At 55.2% G+C, this 14213-nt stretch overlaps 2 protein-coding genes across 5 annotated transcripts; both read right to left on the reverse strand.

Annotated features, from left to right (window-relative positions):
• Positions 1 to 194: 194 nt before the first annotated feature.
• On the reverse strand, positions 195 to 2615 carry CDK2AP2 (cyclin dependent kinase 2 associated protein 2). 2 transcript variants are annotated; one of them, XM_069565122.1, is made up of 4 exons: positions 1858 to 2615; positions 1445 to 1545; positions 1224 to 1356; positions 195 to 722 (listed from the first exon to the last, which is right to left on the reverse strand). In XM_069565122.1, exons 1-4 carry the CDS (start codon positions 1937 to 1939, stop codon positions 655 to 657), a joined length of 384 nt encoding a protein of 127 aa, XP_069421223.1. In that variant the 5' UTR covers positions 1940 to 2615; the 3' UTR covers positions 195 to 654. The 2 variants fall into 2 exon arrangements, with proteins under 2 accessions (XP_069421223.1, XP_069421224.1); XM_069565123.1 differs by having other exon boundaries at positions 1732 to 2591.
• A 5767-nt stretch (positions 2616 to 8382) lies between these two features.
• CABP2 (calcium binding protein 2) lies at positions 8383 to 14213 on the reverse strand. Of its 3 annotated transcripts, XM_069566654.1 has the most exons (7): positions 13006 to 13062; positions 12335 to 12523; positions 11744 to 11774; positions 10788 to 10922; positions 10006 to 10115; positions 9758 to 9905; positions 8392 to 8630 (listed from the first exon to the last, which is right to left on the reverse strand). In XM_069566654.1, the coding sequence occupies exons 1-7, from the start codon at positions 13060 to 13062 to the stop codon at positions 8605 to 8607; spliced, it is 696 nt and encodes a 231-aa protein (XP_069422755.1). In that variant the 3' UTR covers positions 8392 to 8604. The 3 variants fall into 3 exon arrangements, with proteins under 3 accessions (XP_069422754.1, XP_069422755.1, XP_069422756.1); XM_069566653.1 differs by lacking the exons at positions 12335 to 12523; positions 13006 to 13062 and adding an exon at positions 13868 to 14213 and having other exon boundaries at positions 8383 to 8630; XM_069566655.1 differs by lacking the exon at positions 12335 to 12523 and having other exon boundaries at positions 13006 to 13067.

Below are 14213 nucleotides of genomic sequence, written 5' to 3' on the forward strand. Positions count from 1 at the left end.
TCCCTCCGAGTCTCCTCTTTCCCTTTCTTCGTGGCCCGCCCGGGCTTAGCAGAGGCACCAGGCTCAGAGAAACTATGAACTGTGTGGGCTTCTCTGGTGGGCCAGTGGTTAAGATGCCATGCTTCCAGTGCAGGGGCATGGGTCCGCAGTGCACGGATAAAAATAAATAAAATAAAATAAAGAAGACTACTAGCTGAGAGAACAACTCCAAATTATATTTTATTTATATAAAAAGGGCGTATTTAGCAAAAGACACACTGAGAAAAGAGTTGTTATGGCCCAGGAGAAAAGGCAGGGAGGCCATGGGCCGAAGGCCCTGCTTGGGGAGAAGGGGTCTGGGCAAAGTGGATAAAAGTCCTGGGTAAGTGCTGAGCGGTGGGGGCCACAGAAAGGAGGCAGCTCCAGTTGATCAACACAGTTGGCAGGTCATGGGTGAGACTCACAGTGACCTCGCTGCTAACTCTTTCGGGGTTTCCAGTTAGTGCTGCCGACTGGAGTTAAGAGCCACCTCACTGGTTCCTGGAGGGGACCCACCAAAGGACACAGGACAGGAAGCCCAGGACGGGAAGTGCAACTTGGGGTGAAGGCCAGGGAGAAGCAGGTGCTCTGCAGTGGCCAGGAAAGGTCCAGAAGCTGAGGTGGAGTCGAGTCCTGTTACGTGCGGGCGTTCCGCTCTGTCTCTGCCAGGCACTCTCTGACGAGGGCCCGGGCATGGATGATGCCTGGGGTGGGCATAGGCAAGTAACATACAGGATCTCAGCGACCCTCCACAGTCCCAGGTCTGCCCTCCAGAGGAAGACCCCTCCCTCACACCCCCTTTCCTTTCAGTGAAAGGGACTATAATCTAATGAGGGACTCAATGACATTAGAGGTTTAGACATTAACCAGCAAATTTACCCCGCTGAAATACAGCATTGGATAGCATTACCAACTCAATGGACATGAGTTTGAGTAAAGTCCGGGAGTTGGTGATGGACAGGGAGGCCTGGTGTGCTGCATCCATGGGGTCGCAAAGAGTTGGACACAACTGAGTGGCTGAACTGACTGACTGAAATACAAATTCCCTGTCCTTCCTTAGAAACTGACTCAATTTCAGTTCAGTTCCAACGCCTCTCTGGATAGTGATCCTGGCCCTCGTCTAGGCTTGGCTCAGGCGGCCTCCAAGTCTTTCCTTCCCTACCTTGTGAAGGGTTGTTCAGTGTTTGTCTCCTGGCCTCACTCACCTCTCTTCAGGCGCTCCATGGCGCTCTTGCTGCCAGCATAGGTGGGCCGGATCTCTTTGCCCATCTCTTCTATGACAGATAGCAGGTCGGTGTAAGTGCTCTGGGAGCCCTGGGCGCCAGGTGGTTTCATTGCCTAAGTCAAAAGAGAACAGGGCAGTGAGTTCAGGCCAACAGGGCACCTCCAGTCCTTATCCCACAGGCAATCCCTCAGCTCCACTCACCTGCACATAGCCCATGGAGGGAGGTCCAAAGTCATTAAACAGTGGTCTGAAAGGGGCAGCGGCTCCCGGCACAGAGCCCGATGGTGATGGGACACTTCCAGCTGCAAGAGGAGCAAGTAAGCGGTCAGCGCGGGTCAGGAGCGCCTCCTCCCGTCGCTCCAAGCCTCGGACTAGATTCGCCCCGATTCCCTCCAAAGGCACGCTCCATTCCAGGCCGCTAAACTTCAGGACAAGCCCCCTCCCGCTGCACTCAGCCAACAACCCTTACGCGACCACGCCCACTTTACAGGCCAGCAAACTGAGGCTCGGCGAGGACAGGCGGCGGGCCTAGCACACTGCAGAACTCGGGCCGTCTTCTCTTCGGAGACCTTGACTGCCCGGGCAGGCAAGCAGGGATGGAGCTGGGTCCTCACCTGTCGGGACCGGGGTGCCGGGCCCAGGCGTGCTGGAGCCGGGGGTGCTGCTGGGGGCGGGGGCGATGGGCTTGTAGGACATCCCCAACTCCTGGGTGCGGCGGACGCCGGCCGGCCGCTCCTCCCGGGTTGGCTGCCTGGCCTCTGAGCCGCGTTCTGATTGGCAGGCCGGCAGCACGCCCCTAGTAAATAGAGCTCGGGCCGGAAGGGCGGGCGGGCACGAACGATCCTTCACTCCCGATTGGCGCGCGGAGATGTCACTCGGCCCTCCTTATTGGCAGAGACCGGCCCCAACAGGCCGCAACCGCTGCTGATTGGCCTCCGCCTTCCGGACCTCGCACCTGTCTGCTTCGGATTGGGCGGTGGCCGACACCCTCCACAATTGGAGAGTTCGCGGCCCGGGGCCGGCGCGCTTTCAATCCGATTAGTCCTCAAGCCTAAGGGGCGGGGCTTCGGCAGCCTGAGAGCTGGGTCTGGTCCGCCGCGGTTCGCGCCGAGCTGGGCTTCCCCGGCGCGGGTGCCGCCCTCGCACCTCACTCACGTTGCTTTGTACGTCAGCGTCCCGCTGCCCCGTCCCGGTTCGGCTGGGCTGTGGCCGCCGCTGCCGTCACCGCCGCGGCGCGCGCGCGCGCGCGCCTGTCCTCCGCTCTGGGTGCCGGAGGACGCAGGGCTTTGACGTTCCCAGCCCCGCGCCCCACCCCGTGCGCTTTTACGTCACCTTTCACCGGTTCCACAACCTGTCTCCGATTCGCGCATGCGCCCTCCCCGAGGCCTCCCCGTATGTTCCCATGGCAACGGGTCCTGCACCTACGCGGGTGATGCGCCTCTCCTTTCCAATTGCCTGGACCTCGGGTCTAGGTTGGTGCAAGGTCCAACGGAGACTTCAAGGACTCCTCAACCTGCCCCATCCCCCCGTCTCAACCCCACCAAATCCCCATGCCAGTGACTCATAATGACAATCGCAGGAACAGCTCACCTTGAACACTTAAACTGCCCTCTTGCCCTCAATTTTTCCCAGCATCAGGGTCTTTTCCAGTGAGTCAGTTCTTCAGATCAGGTGGCCAAAGTATTGGAGTTTCAGCTTCAGCATCAGTCCTGCCAATGAATATTCAGGACTGATTTCCTTTAGGATGGACTGGTTGGATTTCCTTGCAGTCCAAGGGACTCATAAGGTTGTGGGGATTAAATGAATATTCATAAAATGTCTACTGTTTCATTTTCCTTTTTCCTATCCATATCTCCATTCAGATCCCTCCCCTCAAATCTCATTCCTCACAACCCTGGATCTTAGACTCTCCTCCAAACATTAACCTTTTTCCTGAGACGACGACTCCTCAAAATCTCATCCCCCCCCCACCCTGCCAGCTCTGTAGATTTTTTTCATGCCCAGGACATTGTTTATTCTTCAACAAACATTGTCTCACTCCATCTCAGGCCTTGTGCTGGACACTGATGGAAATGAACTAGTCATGGTTTCTGTCCTCAAGGAGATCCTAGTCTCAAAGAGAGACAGACAGGGAAGTAAAGCCACACAATAGAGTAAAACAGTGTGGATTCCTGGGACAAGGAATTCCAGAGGGACAATTCCTCTGGAATTCAGAGTAAGGGTCCAGCCTTGTGACATCACAGAAGGCTTCCAGTAGAGGGGGCTTTCAATAGGTGAGTCAACAAAGAAACAGATGTTTTTATACAATGGACTCTTATTCAGGAATAAAAGGAAATTATCTACCCACAAAAAGACACAGACATATTGCTAGGTGAAAGAAGTCAGTCTGAAAAAAGACACATGCAGTATGATTCCAATGATATGGCATTCTGGAAAAGGAAGACTTATACAGAAGGTAAACAAAGTAATGGTTGCCAGGAGTTGGTAAGGGGTAAAAATGAATAGGTAAAGCATAATCTGGAAATTGGAAATGAGTGGAGCCCATAAGAACAAAGACAAAAAGCACTCCACCCTAGTTGATGATGTGGTTTCCCATGGGAGTATGGGCTACCAATTCTCAATGTCGGAATGAGAAGTTACAGGTAAGTAAGGAGGAGGAGGAGGATGCTAGAATGATCCATGTGGTAATGGACTAGAGTTGGAGATACCAACAGGAACTCATGTTTAGCTTGATATAAATACAGTTGGTTATATGCAGAAATACTTAAAATTTTTTATATCCACATTAGTGTACATATATATATATCCTCATTCTATTAGCTTAGAGTGCCTAGAAGCAACTTAACATCCGGATCTTGGTTTCAAATACCATTCTCCAATAAAATGAAGCAGAGTTCCTTGGAGAAATGGTTGACTCTAGGACTGGGACCGGAAATATGCAAGATAATTCTGGAACAGCTAGTAGTGCTAGAAAGTAAGAAAATGCTAAAACAAAACTCAAAACTCCCAAACTCAAGCCACTAGAGTGATGGGGGCATGTCAGAGGGGCACAGGAGCCAAATGAAAGAGCTCTCAATGGCCAAAGATTGAGCACTTTGAACAAGAAAATCAATAAAATAGTCCTGGATTATAACTTGTATAAAATAAATATGAGTCCATATTGATATAGAAAAGAGTGAGCAAATAAATAAATGGAGAAAAGACAAATGGACCTTTAATAGGACTGACGTGATAGGAGAAAGAAAATGAAATGAGTAATTTTACAGCACAGAAACCTGACAGAAATGCTACATTCAGCCAAATGATCAATGTCAAAATCAATAATGATGTCATGTTGATAATATAAATAGTATATGTCGGGATGAGAACGCCATTCTTTTTTAAATATTTATTTGGCTGTGCTGTCTTAGTTGCAGCATGTGGAACCTAGTTCCCTGACCAGGGCAATTGAATCCCAGCCCCCTGCACTGGGAGCCCAGAGTCTTAGCCACTGGACCACCAGGGAAGTCCCAAGAACCCCATTCTAACTGTGGTAAAAACAAACAAATCCCAGTTTAGAGACATTCTAAAATACCTGACTGGTATTCCTTAAAACTGACAAGATAATTAAAAAAGAAAATTCTGTAAAACCATTACAACCAAGAGAACCCTAAAAAGACATGATCTCTAATGTAAATGGTGTCCTGGAAGGCACTCTGCAACAGAACAAGGGAAGAAGAGATGAAATCTGCATAAAATATGGTCTTTAATAATAAGGCGTCACTATTAGTTCTTTTGGAGAAGGCAATGGCAACCCACTCCAGTATTCTTGCCTGGAAAATCCCAGGGATGGCGGAGCCTGGTAGACTGCAGTCCATGGGGTCGCGAAGAGTCAGACATGACTGACCGACTTCACCTTCATGCGTTGGAGAAGGAAATGGCAACCCACTCCAGTGTTCTTGCCTGGAGAATCCCAGCGATGGTGGAGCCTGGTGGGCTGCCGTCTATGGGGTCGCACAGAGGCGGACACGACTGATGCGACTTAGCAGCAGCAGCAGCATTAGTTCATTGGGCTTCTCTGTTGGCTCAGACTGTAAAGAATCTACCTGTAATGTGGGAGACACAGGTTCAGTCCCTGGGTTGGGAAGATCCCCTGGAGAAGGAAATAGCTACCCACCTCAGTATCCTGGCCTGGAGAATTCCACAGGCTGCATAGTCAGTGGAGTCTCAAAGAGTCGAACACAACTGAGCAACTTTCCCTTTCACAGGTGTTCTTGCCTTGAGAATTCCATGGACAGAGGAGCCTGGTGGGCTGTGTAGTCCATGGGCTTGCAAAGAATCAGACACGCCTGAGTGACTTTCACTTCACTTCATTAGTTCATGAGCAGTGTCAGAGGTACCATTCTAATGTAAGATGTTACTAGAGTGTCGTGGTTCATTCCGTGTGTCGATCTGACTGGGTCATGGGGTGCCCAAGCCAAAGGTCCAACATTATTTTGGAGGGTCTTGAGGGAGCATCTGGATGAGATGCATTGCATCTGAGTACTAAGTAAAGCAAATGGGTCTTCCCAGTGTGGGCTGAGTGAGATCTGAATGGAACAAAAAGGCTGAGTGAGGGGGGAGTTTTGCCTGCCTGACCTTTGAGCAGGGTCATCAGGCTTCTTTTGCTCTCAGACTGGAACTTCCAACATCAACTTTTCTGGGTTTGGGGGCCTTTGGGCTTGGACTGGAACTATATCACCAGGTCTCCATATCACTAGCTTGCTGACTACAGATCTGAGGATGGCTCAGTGCCCATAACTGCCTGAGCCGATTCCTTAATAATAAATACCTTTTTCACTGCCACATCTCCTATTGGTTCTGTTTCTCTGGAGAGCCTTGACTAATACACGCGAGAAACCGGATGTGAGGTATTCATGAGCTCCCTGTCCTGTCTTCAATATAATTCTGTAAACCGGGAACTATTCTTAAATAAGTGGATTAATATCTTTATTGGGATGATGGTTACCTGGCTGCATATGCATGGAAAAACTCACTGAACTGTACATTCATCCATGTTACTGCATATACATTATACTCCAACTATTTAAAGTGAAACTGAGACTTCTCTGGTGGCTCAGAGGTTAAGAATCCGCCTTCCAGTTCAAGGGACATAGGCTTGATCCCTGGTCGGGAACAAAGATCCCACACACTGCAGGGCAACTAAGCCTGAGCACTGCGTTCCTGAACCTGCACGCTCTAGAGCCCGTGCTCTGCAATGAGAGATGCCCCCACATGCTGCTGCAAAGACCCAGTGCAGCCGAAATTAAAAATAAATAAATATATAAAGTGGACTTAACGTAAAAATCTCAACTGACAGCTTCTCTTGGAAAACCAGGAGAACCTGTAGCTCTAGCCTACATGGGCAGCAGTCAGTGGAGCTGGAGGGCAGGTGCCCCCTTTAGACGGAGGACGGGTTCTTGGCTCCACATAGTTGTCATCTGCTTATTGGTCCTTCTAGCCCTGGTCCCTGCTTCAGCTGTGTCTGCTTGGAACTTCTGGGCTAACAGCCTTTTTGGGGTGGGAGGGCGTGTGGTGGATTTGGGGGAGCTGTGGGCACTGCTGATGCCAGCAGATACAAGGCAGCCAATTAAAACCTCCCCACCAACCGTCCCCTCTCCCCGGTTCCAACCATAGCGCCTACCAAGCTGGGGCCAGTGGGAGGCTGACCTTGAGCAGGGTCTGCTCTTCCCCTGGCCCATGTCCATCATTCTCCTCAGCCCCTGCAGAGGGGACAGATTTCTTTTCGGGCAGCAATGCCATCTGTGCTTGCCAGTGGAGGGTAGGGGGAGGGAGGGAGGACCATGGCTCCCAGACAAGCTGCAACTCCCCCCTCATCCCCAAGCCTGCCAGATTGGCAGGAGAGATCATCTAATTGGGGATTAAGGATTAATTGTGATCTGCCAGGCAAGTGGTGCTGAGGCTGCTGCAGCCAGCCCTGGCACCTCGGTGTCCAAGATCCAACTGAGCAAGGCGCTGGTGGCAGGCTGCCTGCTCTGTCTCAAGGCCATCTTGCTGGCACAATCACTGAAAGCTCCTCCCCTTTCTGGGCCTAAAGGTCAAGTTCATCCTTCCTCCCAGCAGGTGGGAATGGCGCCTAGTCATACAAGGCTAGAAGAGGCCTCAGCCTGTCCGGGGTCCACTCCGACCTGAAGGCGCCCTTTCTGGTTGGCACTGTGACTCTATAGTCCCCAGGCCTGGCTGAAGTCTCCCTGATGCTTCTTCCTAACGTGCGTGACTGTGTGCCAGTTCCTCATCCTCGTGGAGCCTTCCAGTGCCAGGCACAGGGACTGGATCAGCCCAGGGGGCAATGGGGGACCCAGTGGCCAGTTTCTGGATAGAAGTGTGACAAAACACAAACGGCATTTCAGAAAGAAAAATCTGGCAGCACGTGCTGCACGGCCGGGAGCAGGGAGAGGGCAGTGGAGCTGGGAGGACTCCCGCACATTGCTGAGACCTGGCCTCCCAGGTCCCTCAATATGGAAAATGGGGTTATGAAGACCATGGCAGGGCTGGACTGAGGAGCTGTGTTATTTGGTTTCCCTGGGAGGCAAACACCAAGATGAAGTTCGGAATGTGAAAAAGAGGAAGTGTGATGAAGAAGGACTGGGCAGAGAGTCGCTGATTCGGGGCTGACCTGACCACACCTCGGCTAACCTAGAGGGGAGCTCGGAACAGAGCCCATCTGTGTGCTCGGTCAGTGGCTGCAGGCTCCAGGGAAGAGTGAGGCACGTGCCCAAAGGCTGAGATATATCCTGAAGGGGCCTGTCAGCTCCCTCACCCCCTGCAGCCCACCAGCAAGTTCTTTCTTGCAGGGAGCTCTGAGCTGCGCCCCTCTAAGAGGAAATGGGAAGGAGCTTGGGAGAAGCCCTTAGGCACATGGTCTTCGGTTGTAACCTTGGATCCAGCAGGAGCCCTTCACAGGGTGAGGGGCCACCATGCACCCAGCTCTGGGAGAAGCAGGTTGGGTTTACTCATCTGGGAACATTTCCCAGTACTTGTTCTGGGCTGGCTGCAGGATCCAGGGAGGGCCCCTTACCCACCTAAAGTTCACAATCGAGAGGACTTCACTTTGGGGGCCAAATATATGGAGGATGAACAAGTGAGCAGTGGAAGCTGTGTCCCTAGCTCGAAGATGCTTTATTGTCAGAGAAACAGAGCTGGGCAAGGGGGCTTGGTGGAGGAGTAGGGTGGGGGTGTTGCAGGCAAGGGCTGTGCTCACAGGCCAGGGAGGGAGGAGAGGGGGAGGGGTCCCAGCTGGAGGTGAGGGGCTCCAAGAACACACTGGCAGCCAGTGGCTCTGGTCCCAAGTCCTGTCTGCTGCTTCCAGCTTCTGTGCAGGCTCAGCGAGACATCATTCGCACAAACTCTGCCAGGACAAAGCCAACATTTCAGTCTGCTCTCTGGACCTCGACCCCCCAGAGTGAGGCGAAGATACTGACTTCGAGGTGGGAGGGAGTGTGGTCAAGGGCAGGGCCTACGACGGAGTCCCCTGGATTTGGTGGAGAATAGGCCAGGAAGAGGGGCTTTGTCTTATGGGAGGGAAAAAATCTTGTAACTGAACCTACTTTCCTCTTTGCTTTGGCTGCTATGAAGCTCGGGAACACTTTTGGGCCTACCTTGGAGAATTTCTACACACTGACTTTCCTTGTGTGTGTTTAGTCGCTCAGTTGTGTCTGACTCGTTGTGACCCTATGAACTGTAACCCGCCAGACTCCTCTGTCCATGGAATTCTCCAAGCAAGAAAACTGGAGTTGGTAGCCATTGCCTTCTCCAGGGGATCTTCCTGACCCAGGGATTGAACCCTGGTCTCCTGCACTGCATGCAGACTCTTTACCGTTTGAGCCACCAGGGAAGCCCTGACTTTCTGTGAAAGTGAAATCCGCTCAGTTGCGTTCTGCTGTTTTGGACCCCATGGACTATACTGTCCATGGAATTCTCTAGGCCAGAATACTGGAGTGGGTAGCCTTTCCCTTCTCCAGGGGATCTTCCCAACCCAGGGATCGAACCCAGGTCTCCGGCATTGTAGGTGGATTCTTTACCAGCTGAGCCACGACGGAAGCCCACGAATACTGGAGTGGGTAATCTTTCCCTTCTCCAGCAGATCTTCCCGACCCCAGGAATTAAACTGGGGTCTCCTGCATTGCAGGTGGATTCTTTACCAGCTGAGCTATGAGGGAAGACTTTACTTTCCTTGGCTTCCTTTTGTTATTTAATCCTTGTTTTCCCTCTGTTGGGAAGGGGTAGGCTTCCTGGATCTAGATGCTGGCTCCATCCACTTCTTTTGCTAAGCACCCTCGCTTCCCTAAGAACCAACTTTTTCCTCCTTATGGGGTTAAGCCTGGCTTCCTCCCAGGTTCTCCTGATGGTTAGTCGGGAGAGGAGGTAGGTGTGCTTAGCACAGAGCCTGGCACACACACAGCGCTTGAGGCTCTTCCTCTGTGAAAACTCCCGCAGGGTCCGCGGTGCTGAGCGTGGAGGAACGGTGGGCGGTACCTTCGAAGTCCACCAGGCCGTCCCCGTTGAGGTCAATGTCGCGGAGGATCTCGTCCACCTCCCGCTGGCTGAGCCGCTCTCCCAGCAGGGCCTTCAGGGCCGCCCGGAGCTCACCCAAGCTAATGCAGCCGTCCCCGTTGGTGTCGAACTGCGGCGACACCGGGTCACGGACCGAGTCATTCATTCCCGCGGCCCCTCCCTCGCCGCCGACATGCAGGCCCCGCCCGCGCCGTCCCCGGGGACCCCACCTCCCGGAAGGCGTTCCGCAGCTCCCGGACGCCGATCATGTCCGCGGTCTCCGCCAGCAGCTTGGGGCCCATCAGCTCCACAAAGTCGTCAAAGTCCACCTTTCCGCCACCTGGGGGCCACGCCCATAGAGACCCGGAACCATCAGAGACCCCTGCCCAGCCCTGGCCTCCTCCGCCCTCTCCTCCTGGCCTGTGTCCCTCTCCCCGCCCCACTGAATGGGCCTTTCCCTCCTTCTGTGTCTCCTAGGCTGTGTCTCCTGCCGGCTTCCCTTCATTTTCCTGAAGAGCTCAGTTGGGCTCAAGTTCCTGGCTCCAGTGACCTGGCTGTGCGACCTTAGGCAAGTCACCGGGAGACTGTGGCTGTGTGCTAAGTCTCTTCAGTTGTGTCCAGCTCTTTGTGACCCCATGGACTACAGCCCGCCAGTCTCCTCTGTCCACGGGATTTCCCAGACAAGAGTACTGGAGTGGGGTTGCTATGTTCTCCAGAGGATCTTCCCAACCTAGGGTTTGAACCCTGGTCTCTTAAGTCTGCTCCATTGGTAGGCAGTTTCTTTACCACTTTGCCCTCATCTAAAAAGTGGGCATGCTAGCCCTTGACCCACCCACCTCACGGGGGATGGTGAGATTCTCTGGAGGCAGAGAGCTTGCTGTGAGAATGACCAAAGTCCCAGGTTCTGGGAGCCAACCTGTGTAGACACCTCGGTTCCCTGGGCTGCCCGGCTGCCCTGACCGTGGTCATGGCCTCTGGAGAACAGGGGGTGGGACAGGTCTCAGGCACATACTGATTTGCTGGGAGATCTCGATGAGCTCCATCTCGGTGGGCATGTAGCCCAGCGTCCGCATGCAGGCCCCCAGCTCCCTGTAGCCGATGTAGCCGTCTCGGTCTCGGTCAAACTCCTGGAAGGCGGCCTGCAGCTCTGCCAGGCAGGGCAGGGTCAGTCCTTTCCGCACGTCCCCTGGGACCCCAGCCTGGATTAGACCTTCTCACCTCGGTCCTGTCATGTCCATGCTTTCTAAGCAGTTGTTTCTCTTTGCTACCCTAGGGCCTTTGCATACGCTGTTCCTTTCATTCCATTTAAGGGACATCTGCTCTGTGCCAAGCACTGCTCTAGGTACTGGGGATGTGGCAGTGAAGAAAGAAAAAGATAAGGGAGAGAGAGAGGGAGGGGAAGAAGGGGAGAGAGGGAGAAAGAAAAGAAGGAAGGGAGGAAGGAGAGAAAGAAAGGAGAGCGTGAAGGAGGTGAGAAAGAAAGAGAGAGGGAAAAACAATCCTTGGCCTCATGGAGCTCACATTCTGGAACATCCTTGGTCTTTATGCCACCTATTCAAAGAGGTCTTCCCTCTCAATTCAGTCCTCTGGCTCCTTTGATCACTTCCTTGAGAGCGCATAGCACCATTTGTACTGGCAGTTGACCTGTTGACATCTCTCTCCAGAGGATACAGGCCAGATCTATCTGGTTGGCCACGTTTCCCAGTACTCAGAACTGGGCCAGGCCCACAGTGGGCACCCAGGAAGTGTTCGCTGGATGAATAAAAGGGGACCATGTCCTGCCTGGCAAATAGAACCAGGAAACTGACAGCTGGGGGTTCTCTCAACCCCACCCTGCTCAGTCTGGTCCCCGTCTTCCCGCTCGGATCCCCTCCAGCCCGCTTGCTCCCAGTTCTTCCTGGAGACTGCTCAGACCCCCACCCAGTGCCCCCCACCCTGGAAACTCTAGCTCTTTCCCCAACCCTTTACCTTCAATCTCCTCTGGCCGCAGCTCCCGGTCCTGAGGGAAGACAGAAGAGTTACGAATTCCCTGCACAACCCCCCAGGTACCTGCACCTCCTCTTTCTTGTTCTCTTGGGGCCCCCACTCAGCCCCACAACATACAGGCACTCCTCTTCTCCCACCATTCATGCTGATGGGCTGGGCATCTGTCCCCTGTGCCCCGCTCCTGGAGCTCCATTAGCCAGAGGTGGAGCTGGGGTTGGGCAGACCCTCCGGCTTGGCCATGGGGGCATCAGTGTCACCGTGTCGCTCTTGTTCTCTCTATTCCTCTTTGGGGGCCCTGTCCCCTCCCTGCCTGTCCCCTTGGTGGCTTCTGTCTCTGCCGTTTCTCTGAGTCACTCCCTGCCCCCCTCTTCTCTCTTTCCTGGCCTGTTTCCCCAGGTCCCCCTCATATTGCTCTTCTGTCTGTCTCTCCACGCCTCTCTGTCCCCCACGTCCCTAGATCTGTGAGCCTTTGCTCTGACATCCCCACTCAGTCCTCTCCCCCCCACTCAAGGAGAGGCAAAACGTGGGGGCAAGGGTAGGGACTAGAGGCAGGCAGGTGGTGGCCGTACATACGAGCTGGGTGGCGGCGATGCTGGGCCGCAGAAAGATGCAGGCGGGCCCCACCACGCTGCTGAGCACGGAGTAGCCCTGGACGCCCGGCCAAGGGGCCCCCGGCTCCTCGGGACTGGGGCTGGGGCTGGGGCTGGGGCCTAGGCCATGGCGGGACCCCCCTGGGGGGGAGCCAGGCCACTGCCAGCGGTCCTGCAGCAGAGCCAGCCATGAGCAGGGGCAGTGACCCCTCTCCACCCTCACTTGCCAGCCTCTCCCGTCATTAGAACCCAGCACAGGACAGTGGAACCTCACCATCAACACTCTCGACTAGAAGGGTCCACTCCCTTACTGTTCAGGGGGGCAAACTGAGGCCCGGAAAAGGGGCAAGGCACAGGGCCATGGTCACTCCAGAGGGCAAGGGCAGCAGCAGGAAGGGGGCAGTTGAATGGGCAGTTGGGGGGCCTGACGAGCTTGGCAGCAGAAGGCCCAGAGGTCTGCAGGAACCAAGACTACGATGGGTCAGAGTCTGGGGTCTGCCAGGGAAGATCTTGGTCAACAGTGGTGGGTGTCAACCCCTTCATCCCCCTGCTGTGCCCACCTGTAACCCCAGTCAGGCCCTGCCCACCTCATCAGACCCTTTCAGGGTCCAGCCCAGCCTCCCGGCCTTGGCTTCTCCCCCTTAACCCTCCTACCTTAGGCGCCCGGTGCCGGGGCCGCTTGGCACAGTTTCCCATGGGCCCTTGAACCATGCCAGGCCTGGAGTCCCAGGGGCAGCCCAAGGCTGGGCCTCAGAGGATGCTGTGGGCTCCCACCGGCTCCCAGTGAGAGTCTGAGATCACTGCAGGGGATTTTCCGAGGGTTTTGTGGGGGAAATCGCTGGCGGGTGGGCAGGCGGGGAGCCCGGGGCACAGGGGCTTGGGTCCTAATCTGGGATTATCTCTGAGCATCTCTGCTGGTGAGGGTGGCCACTTGGGGCGCAAGGCCCACCCCCGCCCGGAAGGCACAGCTTCCCTGTGCTCACTCCTGAGGGTCTTGCAGACACGCCTTCTCCAACATTCTCTCCCCGCAGCCCAATCTGGAGAGATTTAATGTCTTCAGAAGCAGGGCCTAGACCTGGGAGGAGGAGGCCAGGTGCCTTGATTGCCAGGGTGGGCTGGGTCATCTCTCCAGGGAAAGGCAGACCCAGGAAGCACCTGCCCCTCCCTGCTGGACCCCTGCTGTCACCTCAGAGCATCCGCCCAGCCTGCCTGCCCTCGGCACCCCTGCCTGGACCTGCCCCGGCCCCACTATTTAAGCGAGGACCCAAGGACAGCTGACTCTGGGCTCTGCTGGCTGGAAACAGGGCTCAGTGATGGCAGAGGTTGGGGGGGATGCCAGCCACCCTCTGGGCAGCTGAGTGGCTGCTGGTCCCTTCATCAGAGTGCATGTCTGAGCTCCCCTCCCTGGGCTCAGCCCTGGGTTTGTCCTGTGGGGCCCCAGCTAAGGCGTGGGGTCCCCGCTGTTCCCTCACGGTGCCCTCAGCTGAGGATGACCCCACACCCCGGCCCCCTTTACCTGCCCGTAGGCGGCCTGCACCTGAGCCTCCAGTTCCCGGAGGAGTGCCCGCCGCTTGGTGGCTGCTGGGCTGGCAGGGGCCCGGCTAGGCCCTGGCATGACTTCAGAGGGGGTGGGGTCCCCCGTGGGGAGGCTGCCATCTGCTGGGCCCCGGGGAAGAGCCATGGAGACGAGTGCTTGGCACCTCCTGCCGTCTGAGGGGCACTTTCCCAGGGCCTGCGGGAGGGTGGCCTTGTGGGCAGCTGTGGGGGTGGTCCCTGCAGGGTCCCTGCTATTCTTCCTGTTTCCGGCTCCAGGGGCTGGTGGGCCCAGGCCCTCCAAGAGCCCCATCTTTCCTAGCCCCCTG

This window comes from Ovis canadensis, chromosome 21, assembly GCF_042477335.2.
Source record: "Ovis canadensis isolate MfBH-ARS-UI-01 breed Bighorn chromosome 21, ARS-UI_OviCan_v2, whole genome shotgun sequence".
Classification (NCBI taxonomy): domain Eukaryota; kingdom Metazoa; phylum Chordata; class Mammalia; order Artiodactyla; family Bovidae; genus Ovis; species Ovis canadensis.

What these genes read in the sequence shown, in the direction of transcription:
- CABP2 (XM_069566653.1), bottom strand. Translation starts at nt 14,197, where the DNA reads ATGGGGCTCTTGGAGGGCCTGGGCCCACCAGCCCCTGGAGCCGGAAAC. An exon ending in GCGGCCAGAGGAGATTGAAG is followed by an intron (nt 10,923 to 11,743) that starts GTAAAGGGTTGG and finishes CCTGCCTGGCAG; the next exon opens with AGCTGCAGGCCGCCTTCCAG. An exon ending in TGCGGAACGCCTTCCGGGAG is followed by an intron (nt 9,906 to 10,005) that starts GTGGGGTCCCCG and finishes GTGTCGCCGCAG; the next exon opens with TTCGACACCAACGGGGACGG.
- CDK2AP2 (XM_069565122.1), bottom strand. Translation starts at nt 1,939, where the DNA reads ATGTCCTACAAGCCCATCGCCCCCGCCCCCAGCAGCACCCCCGGCTCC. An exon ending in CGGCACCCCGGTCCCGACAG is followed by an intron (nt 1,546 to 1,857) that starts GTGAGGACCCAG and finishes CTCCTCTTGCAG; the next exon opens with CTGGAAGTGTCCCATCACCA. An exon ending in CATGGAGCGCCTGAAGAGAG is followed by an intron (nt 723 to 1,223) that starts GTGAGTGAGGCC and finishes TGCCCACCCCAG; the next exon opens with GCATCATCCATGCCCGGGCC.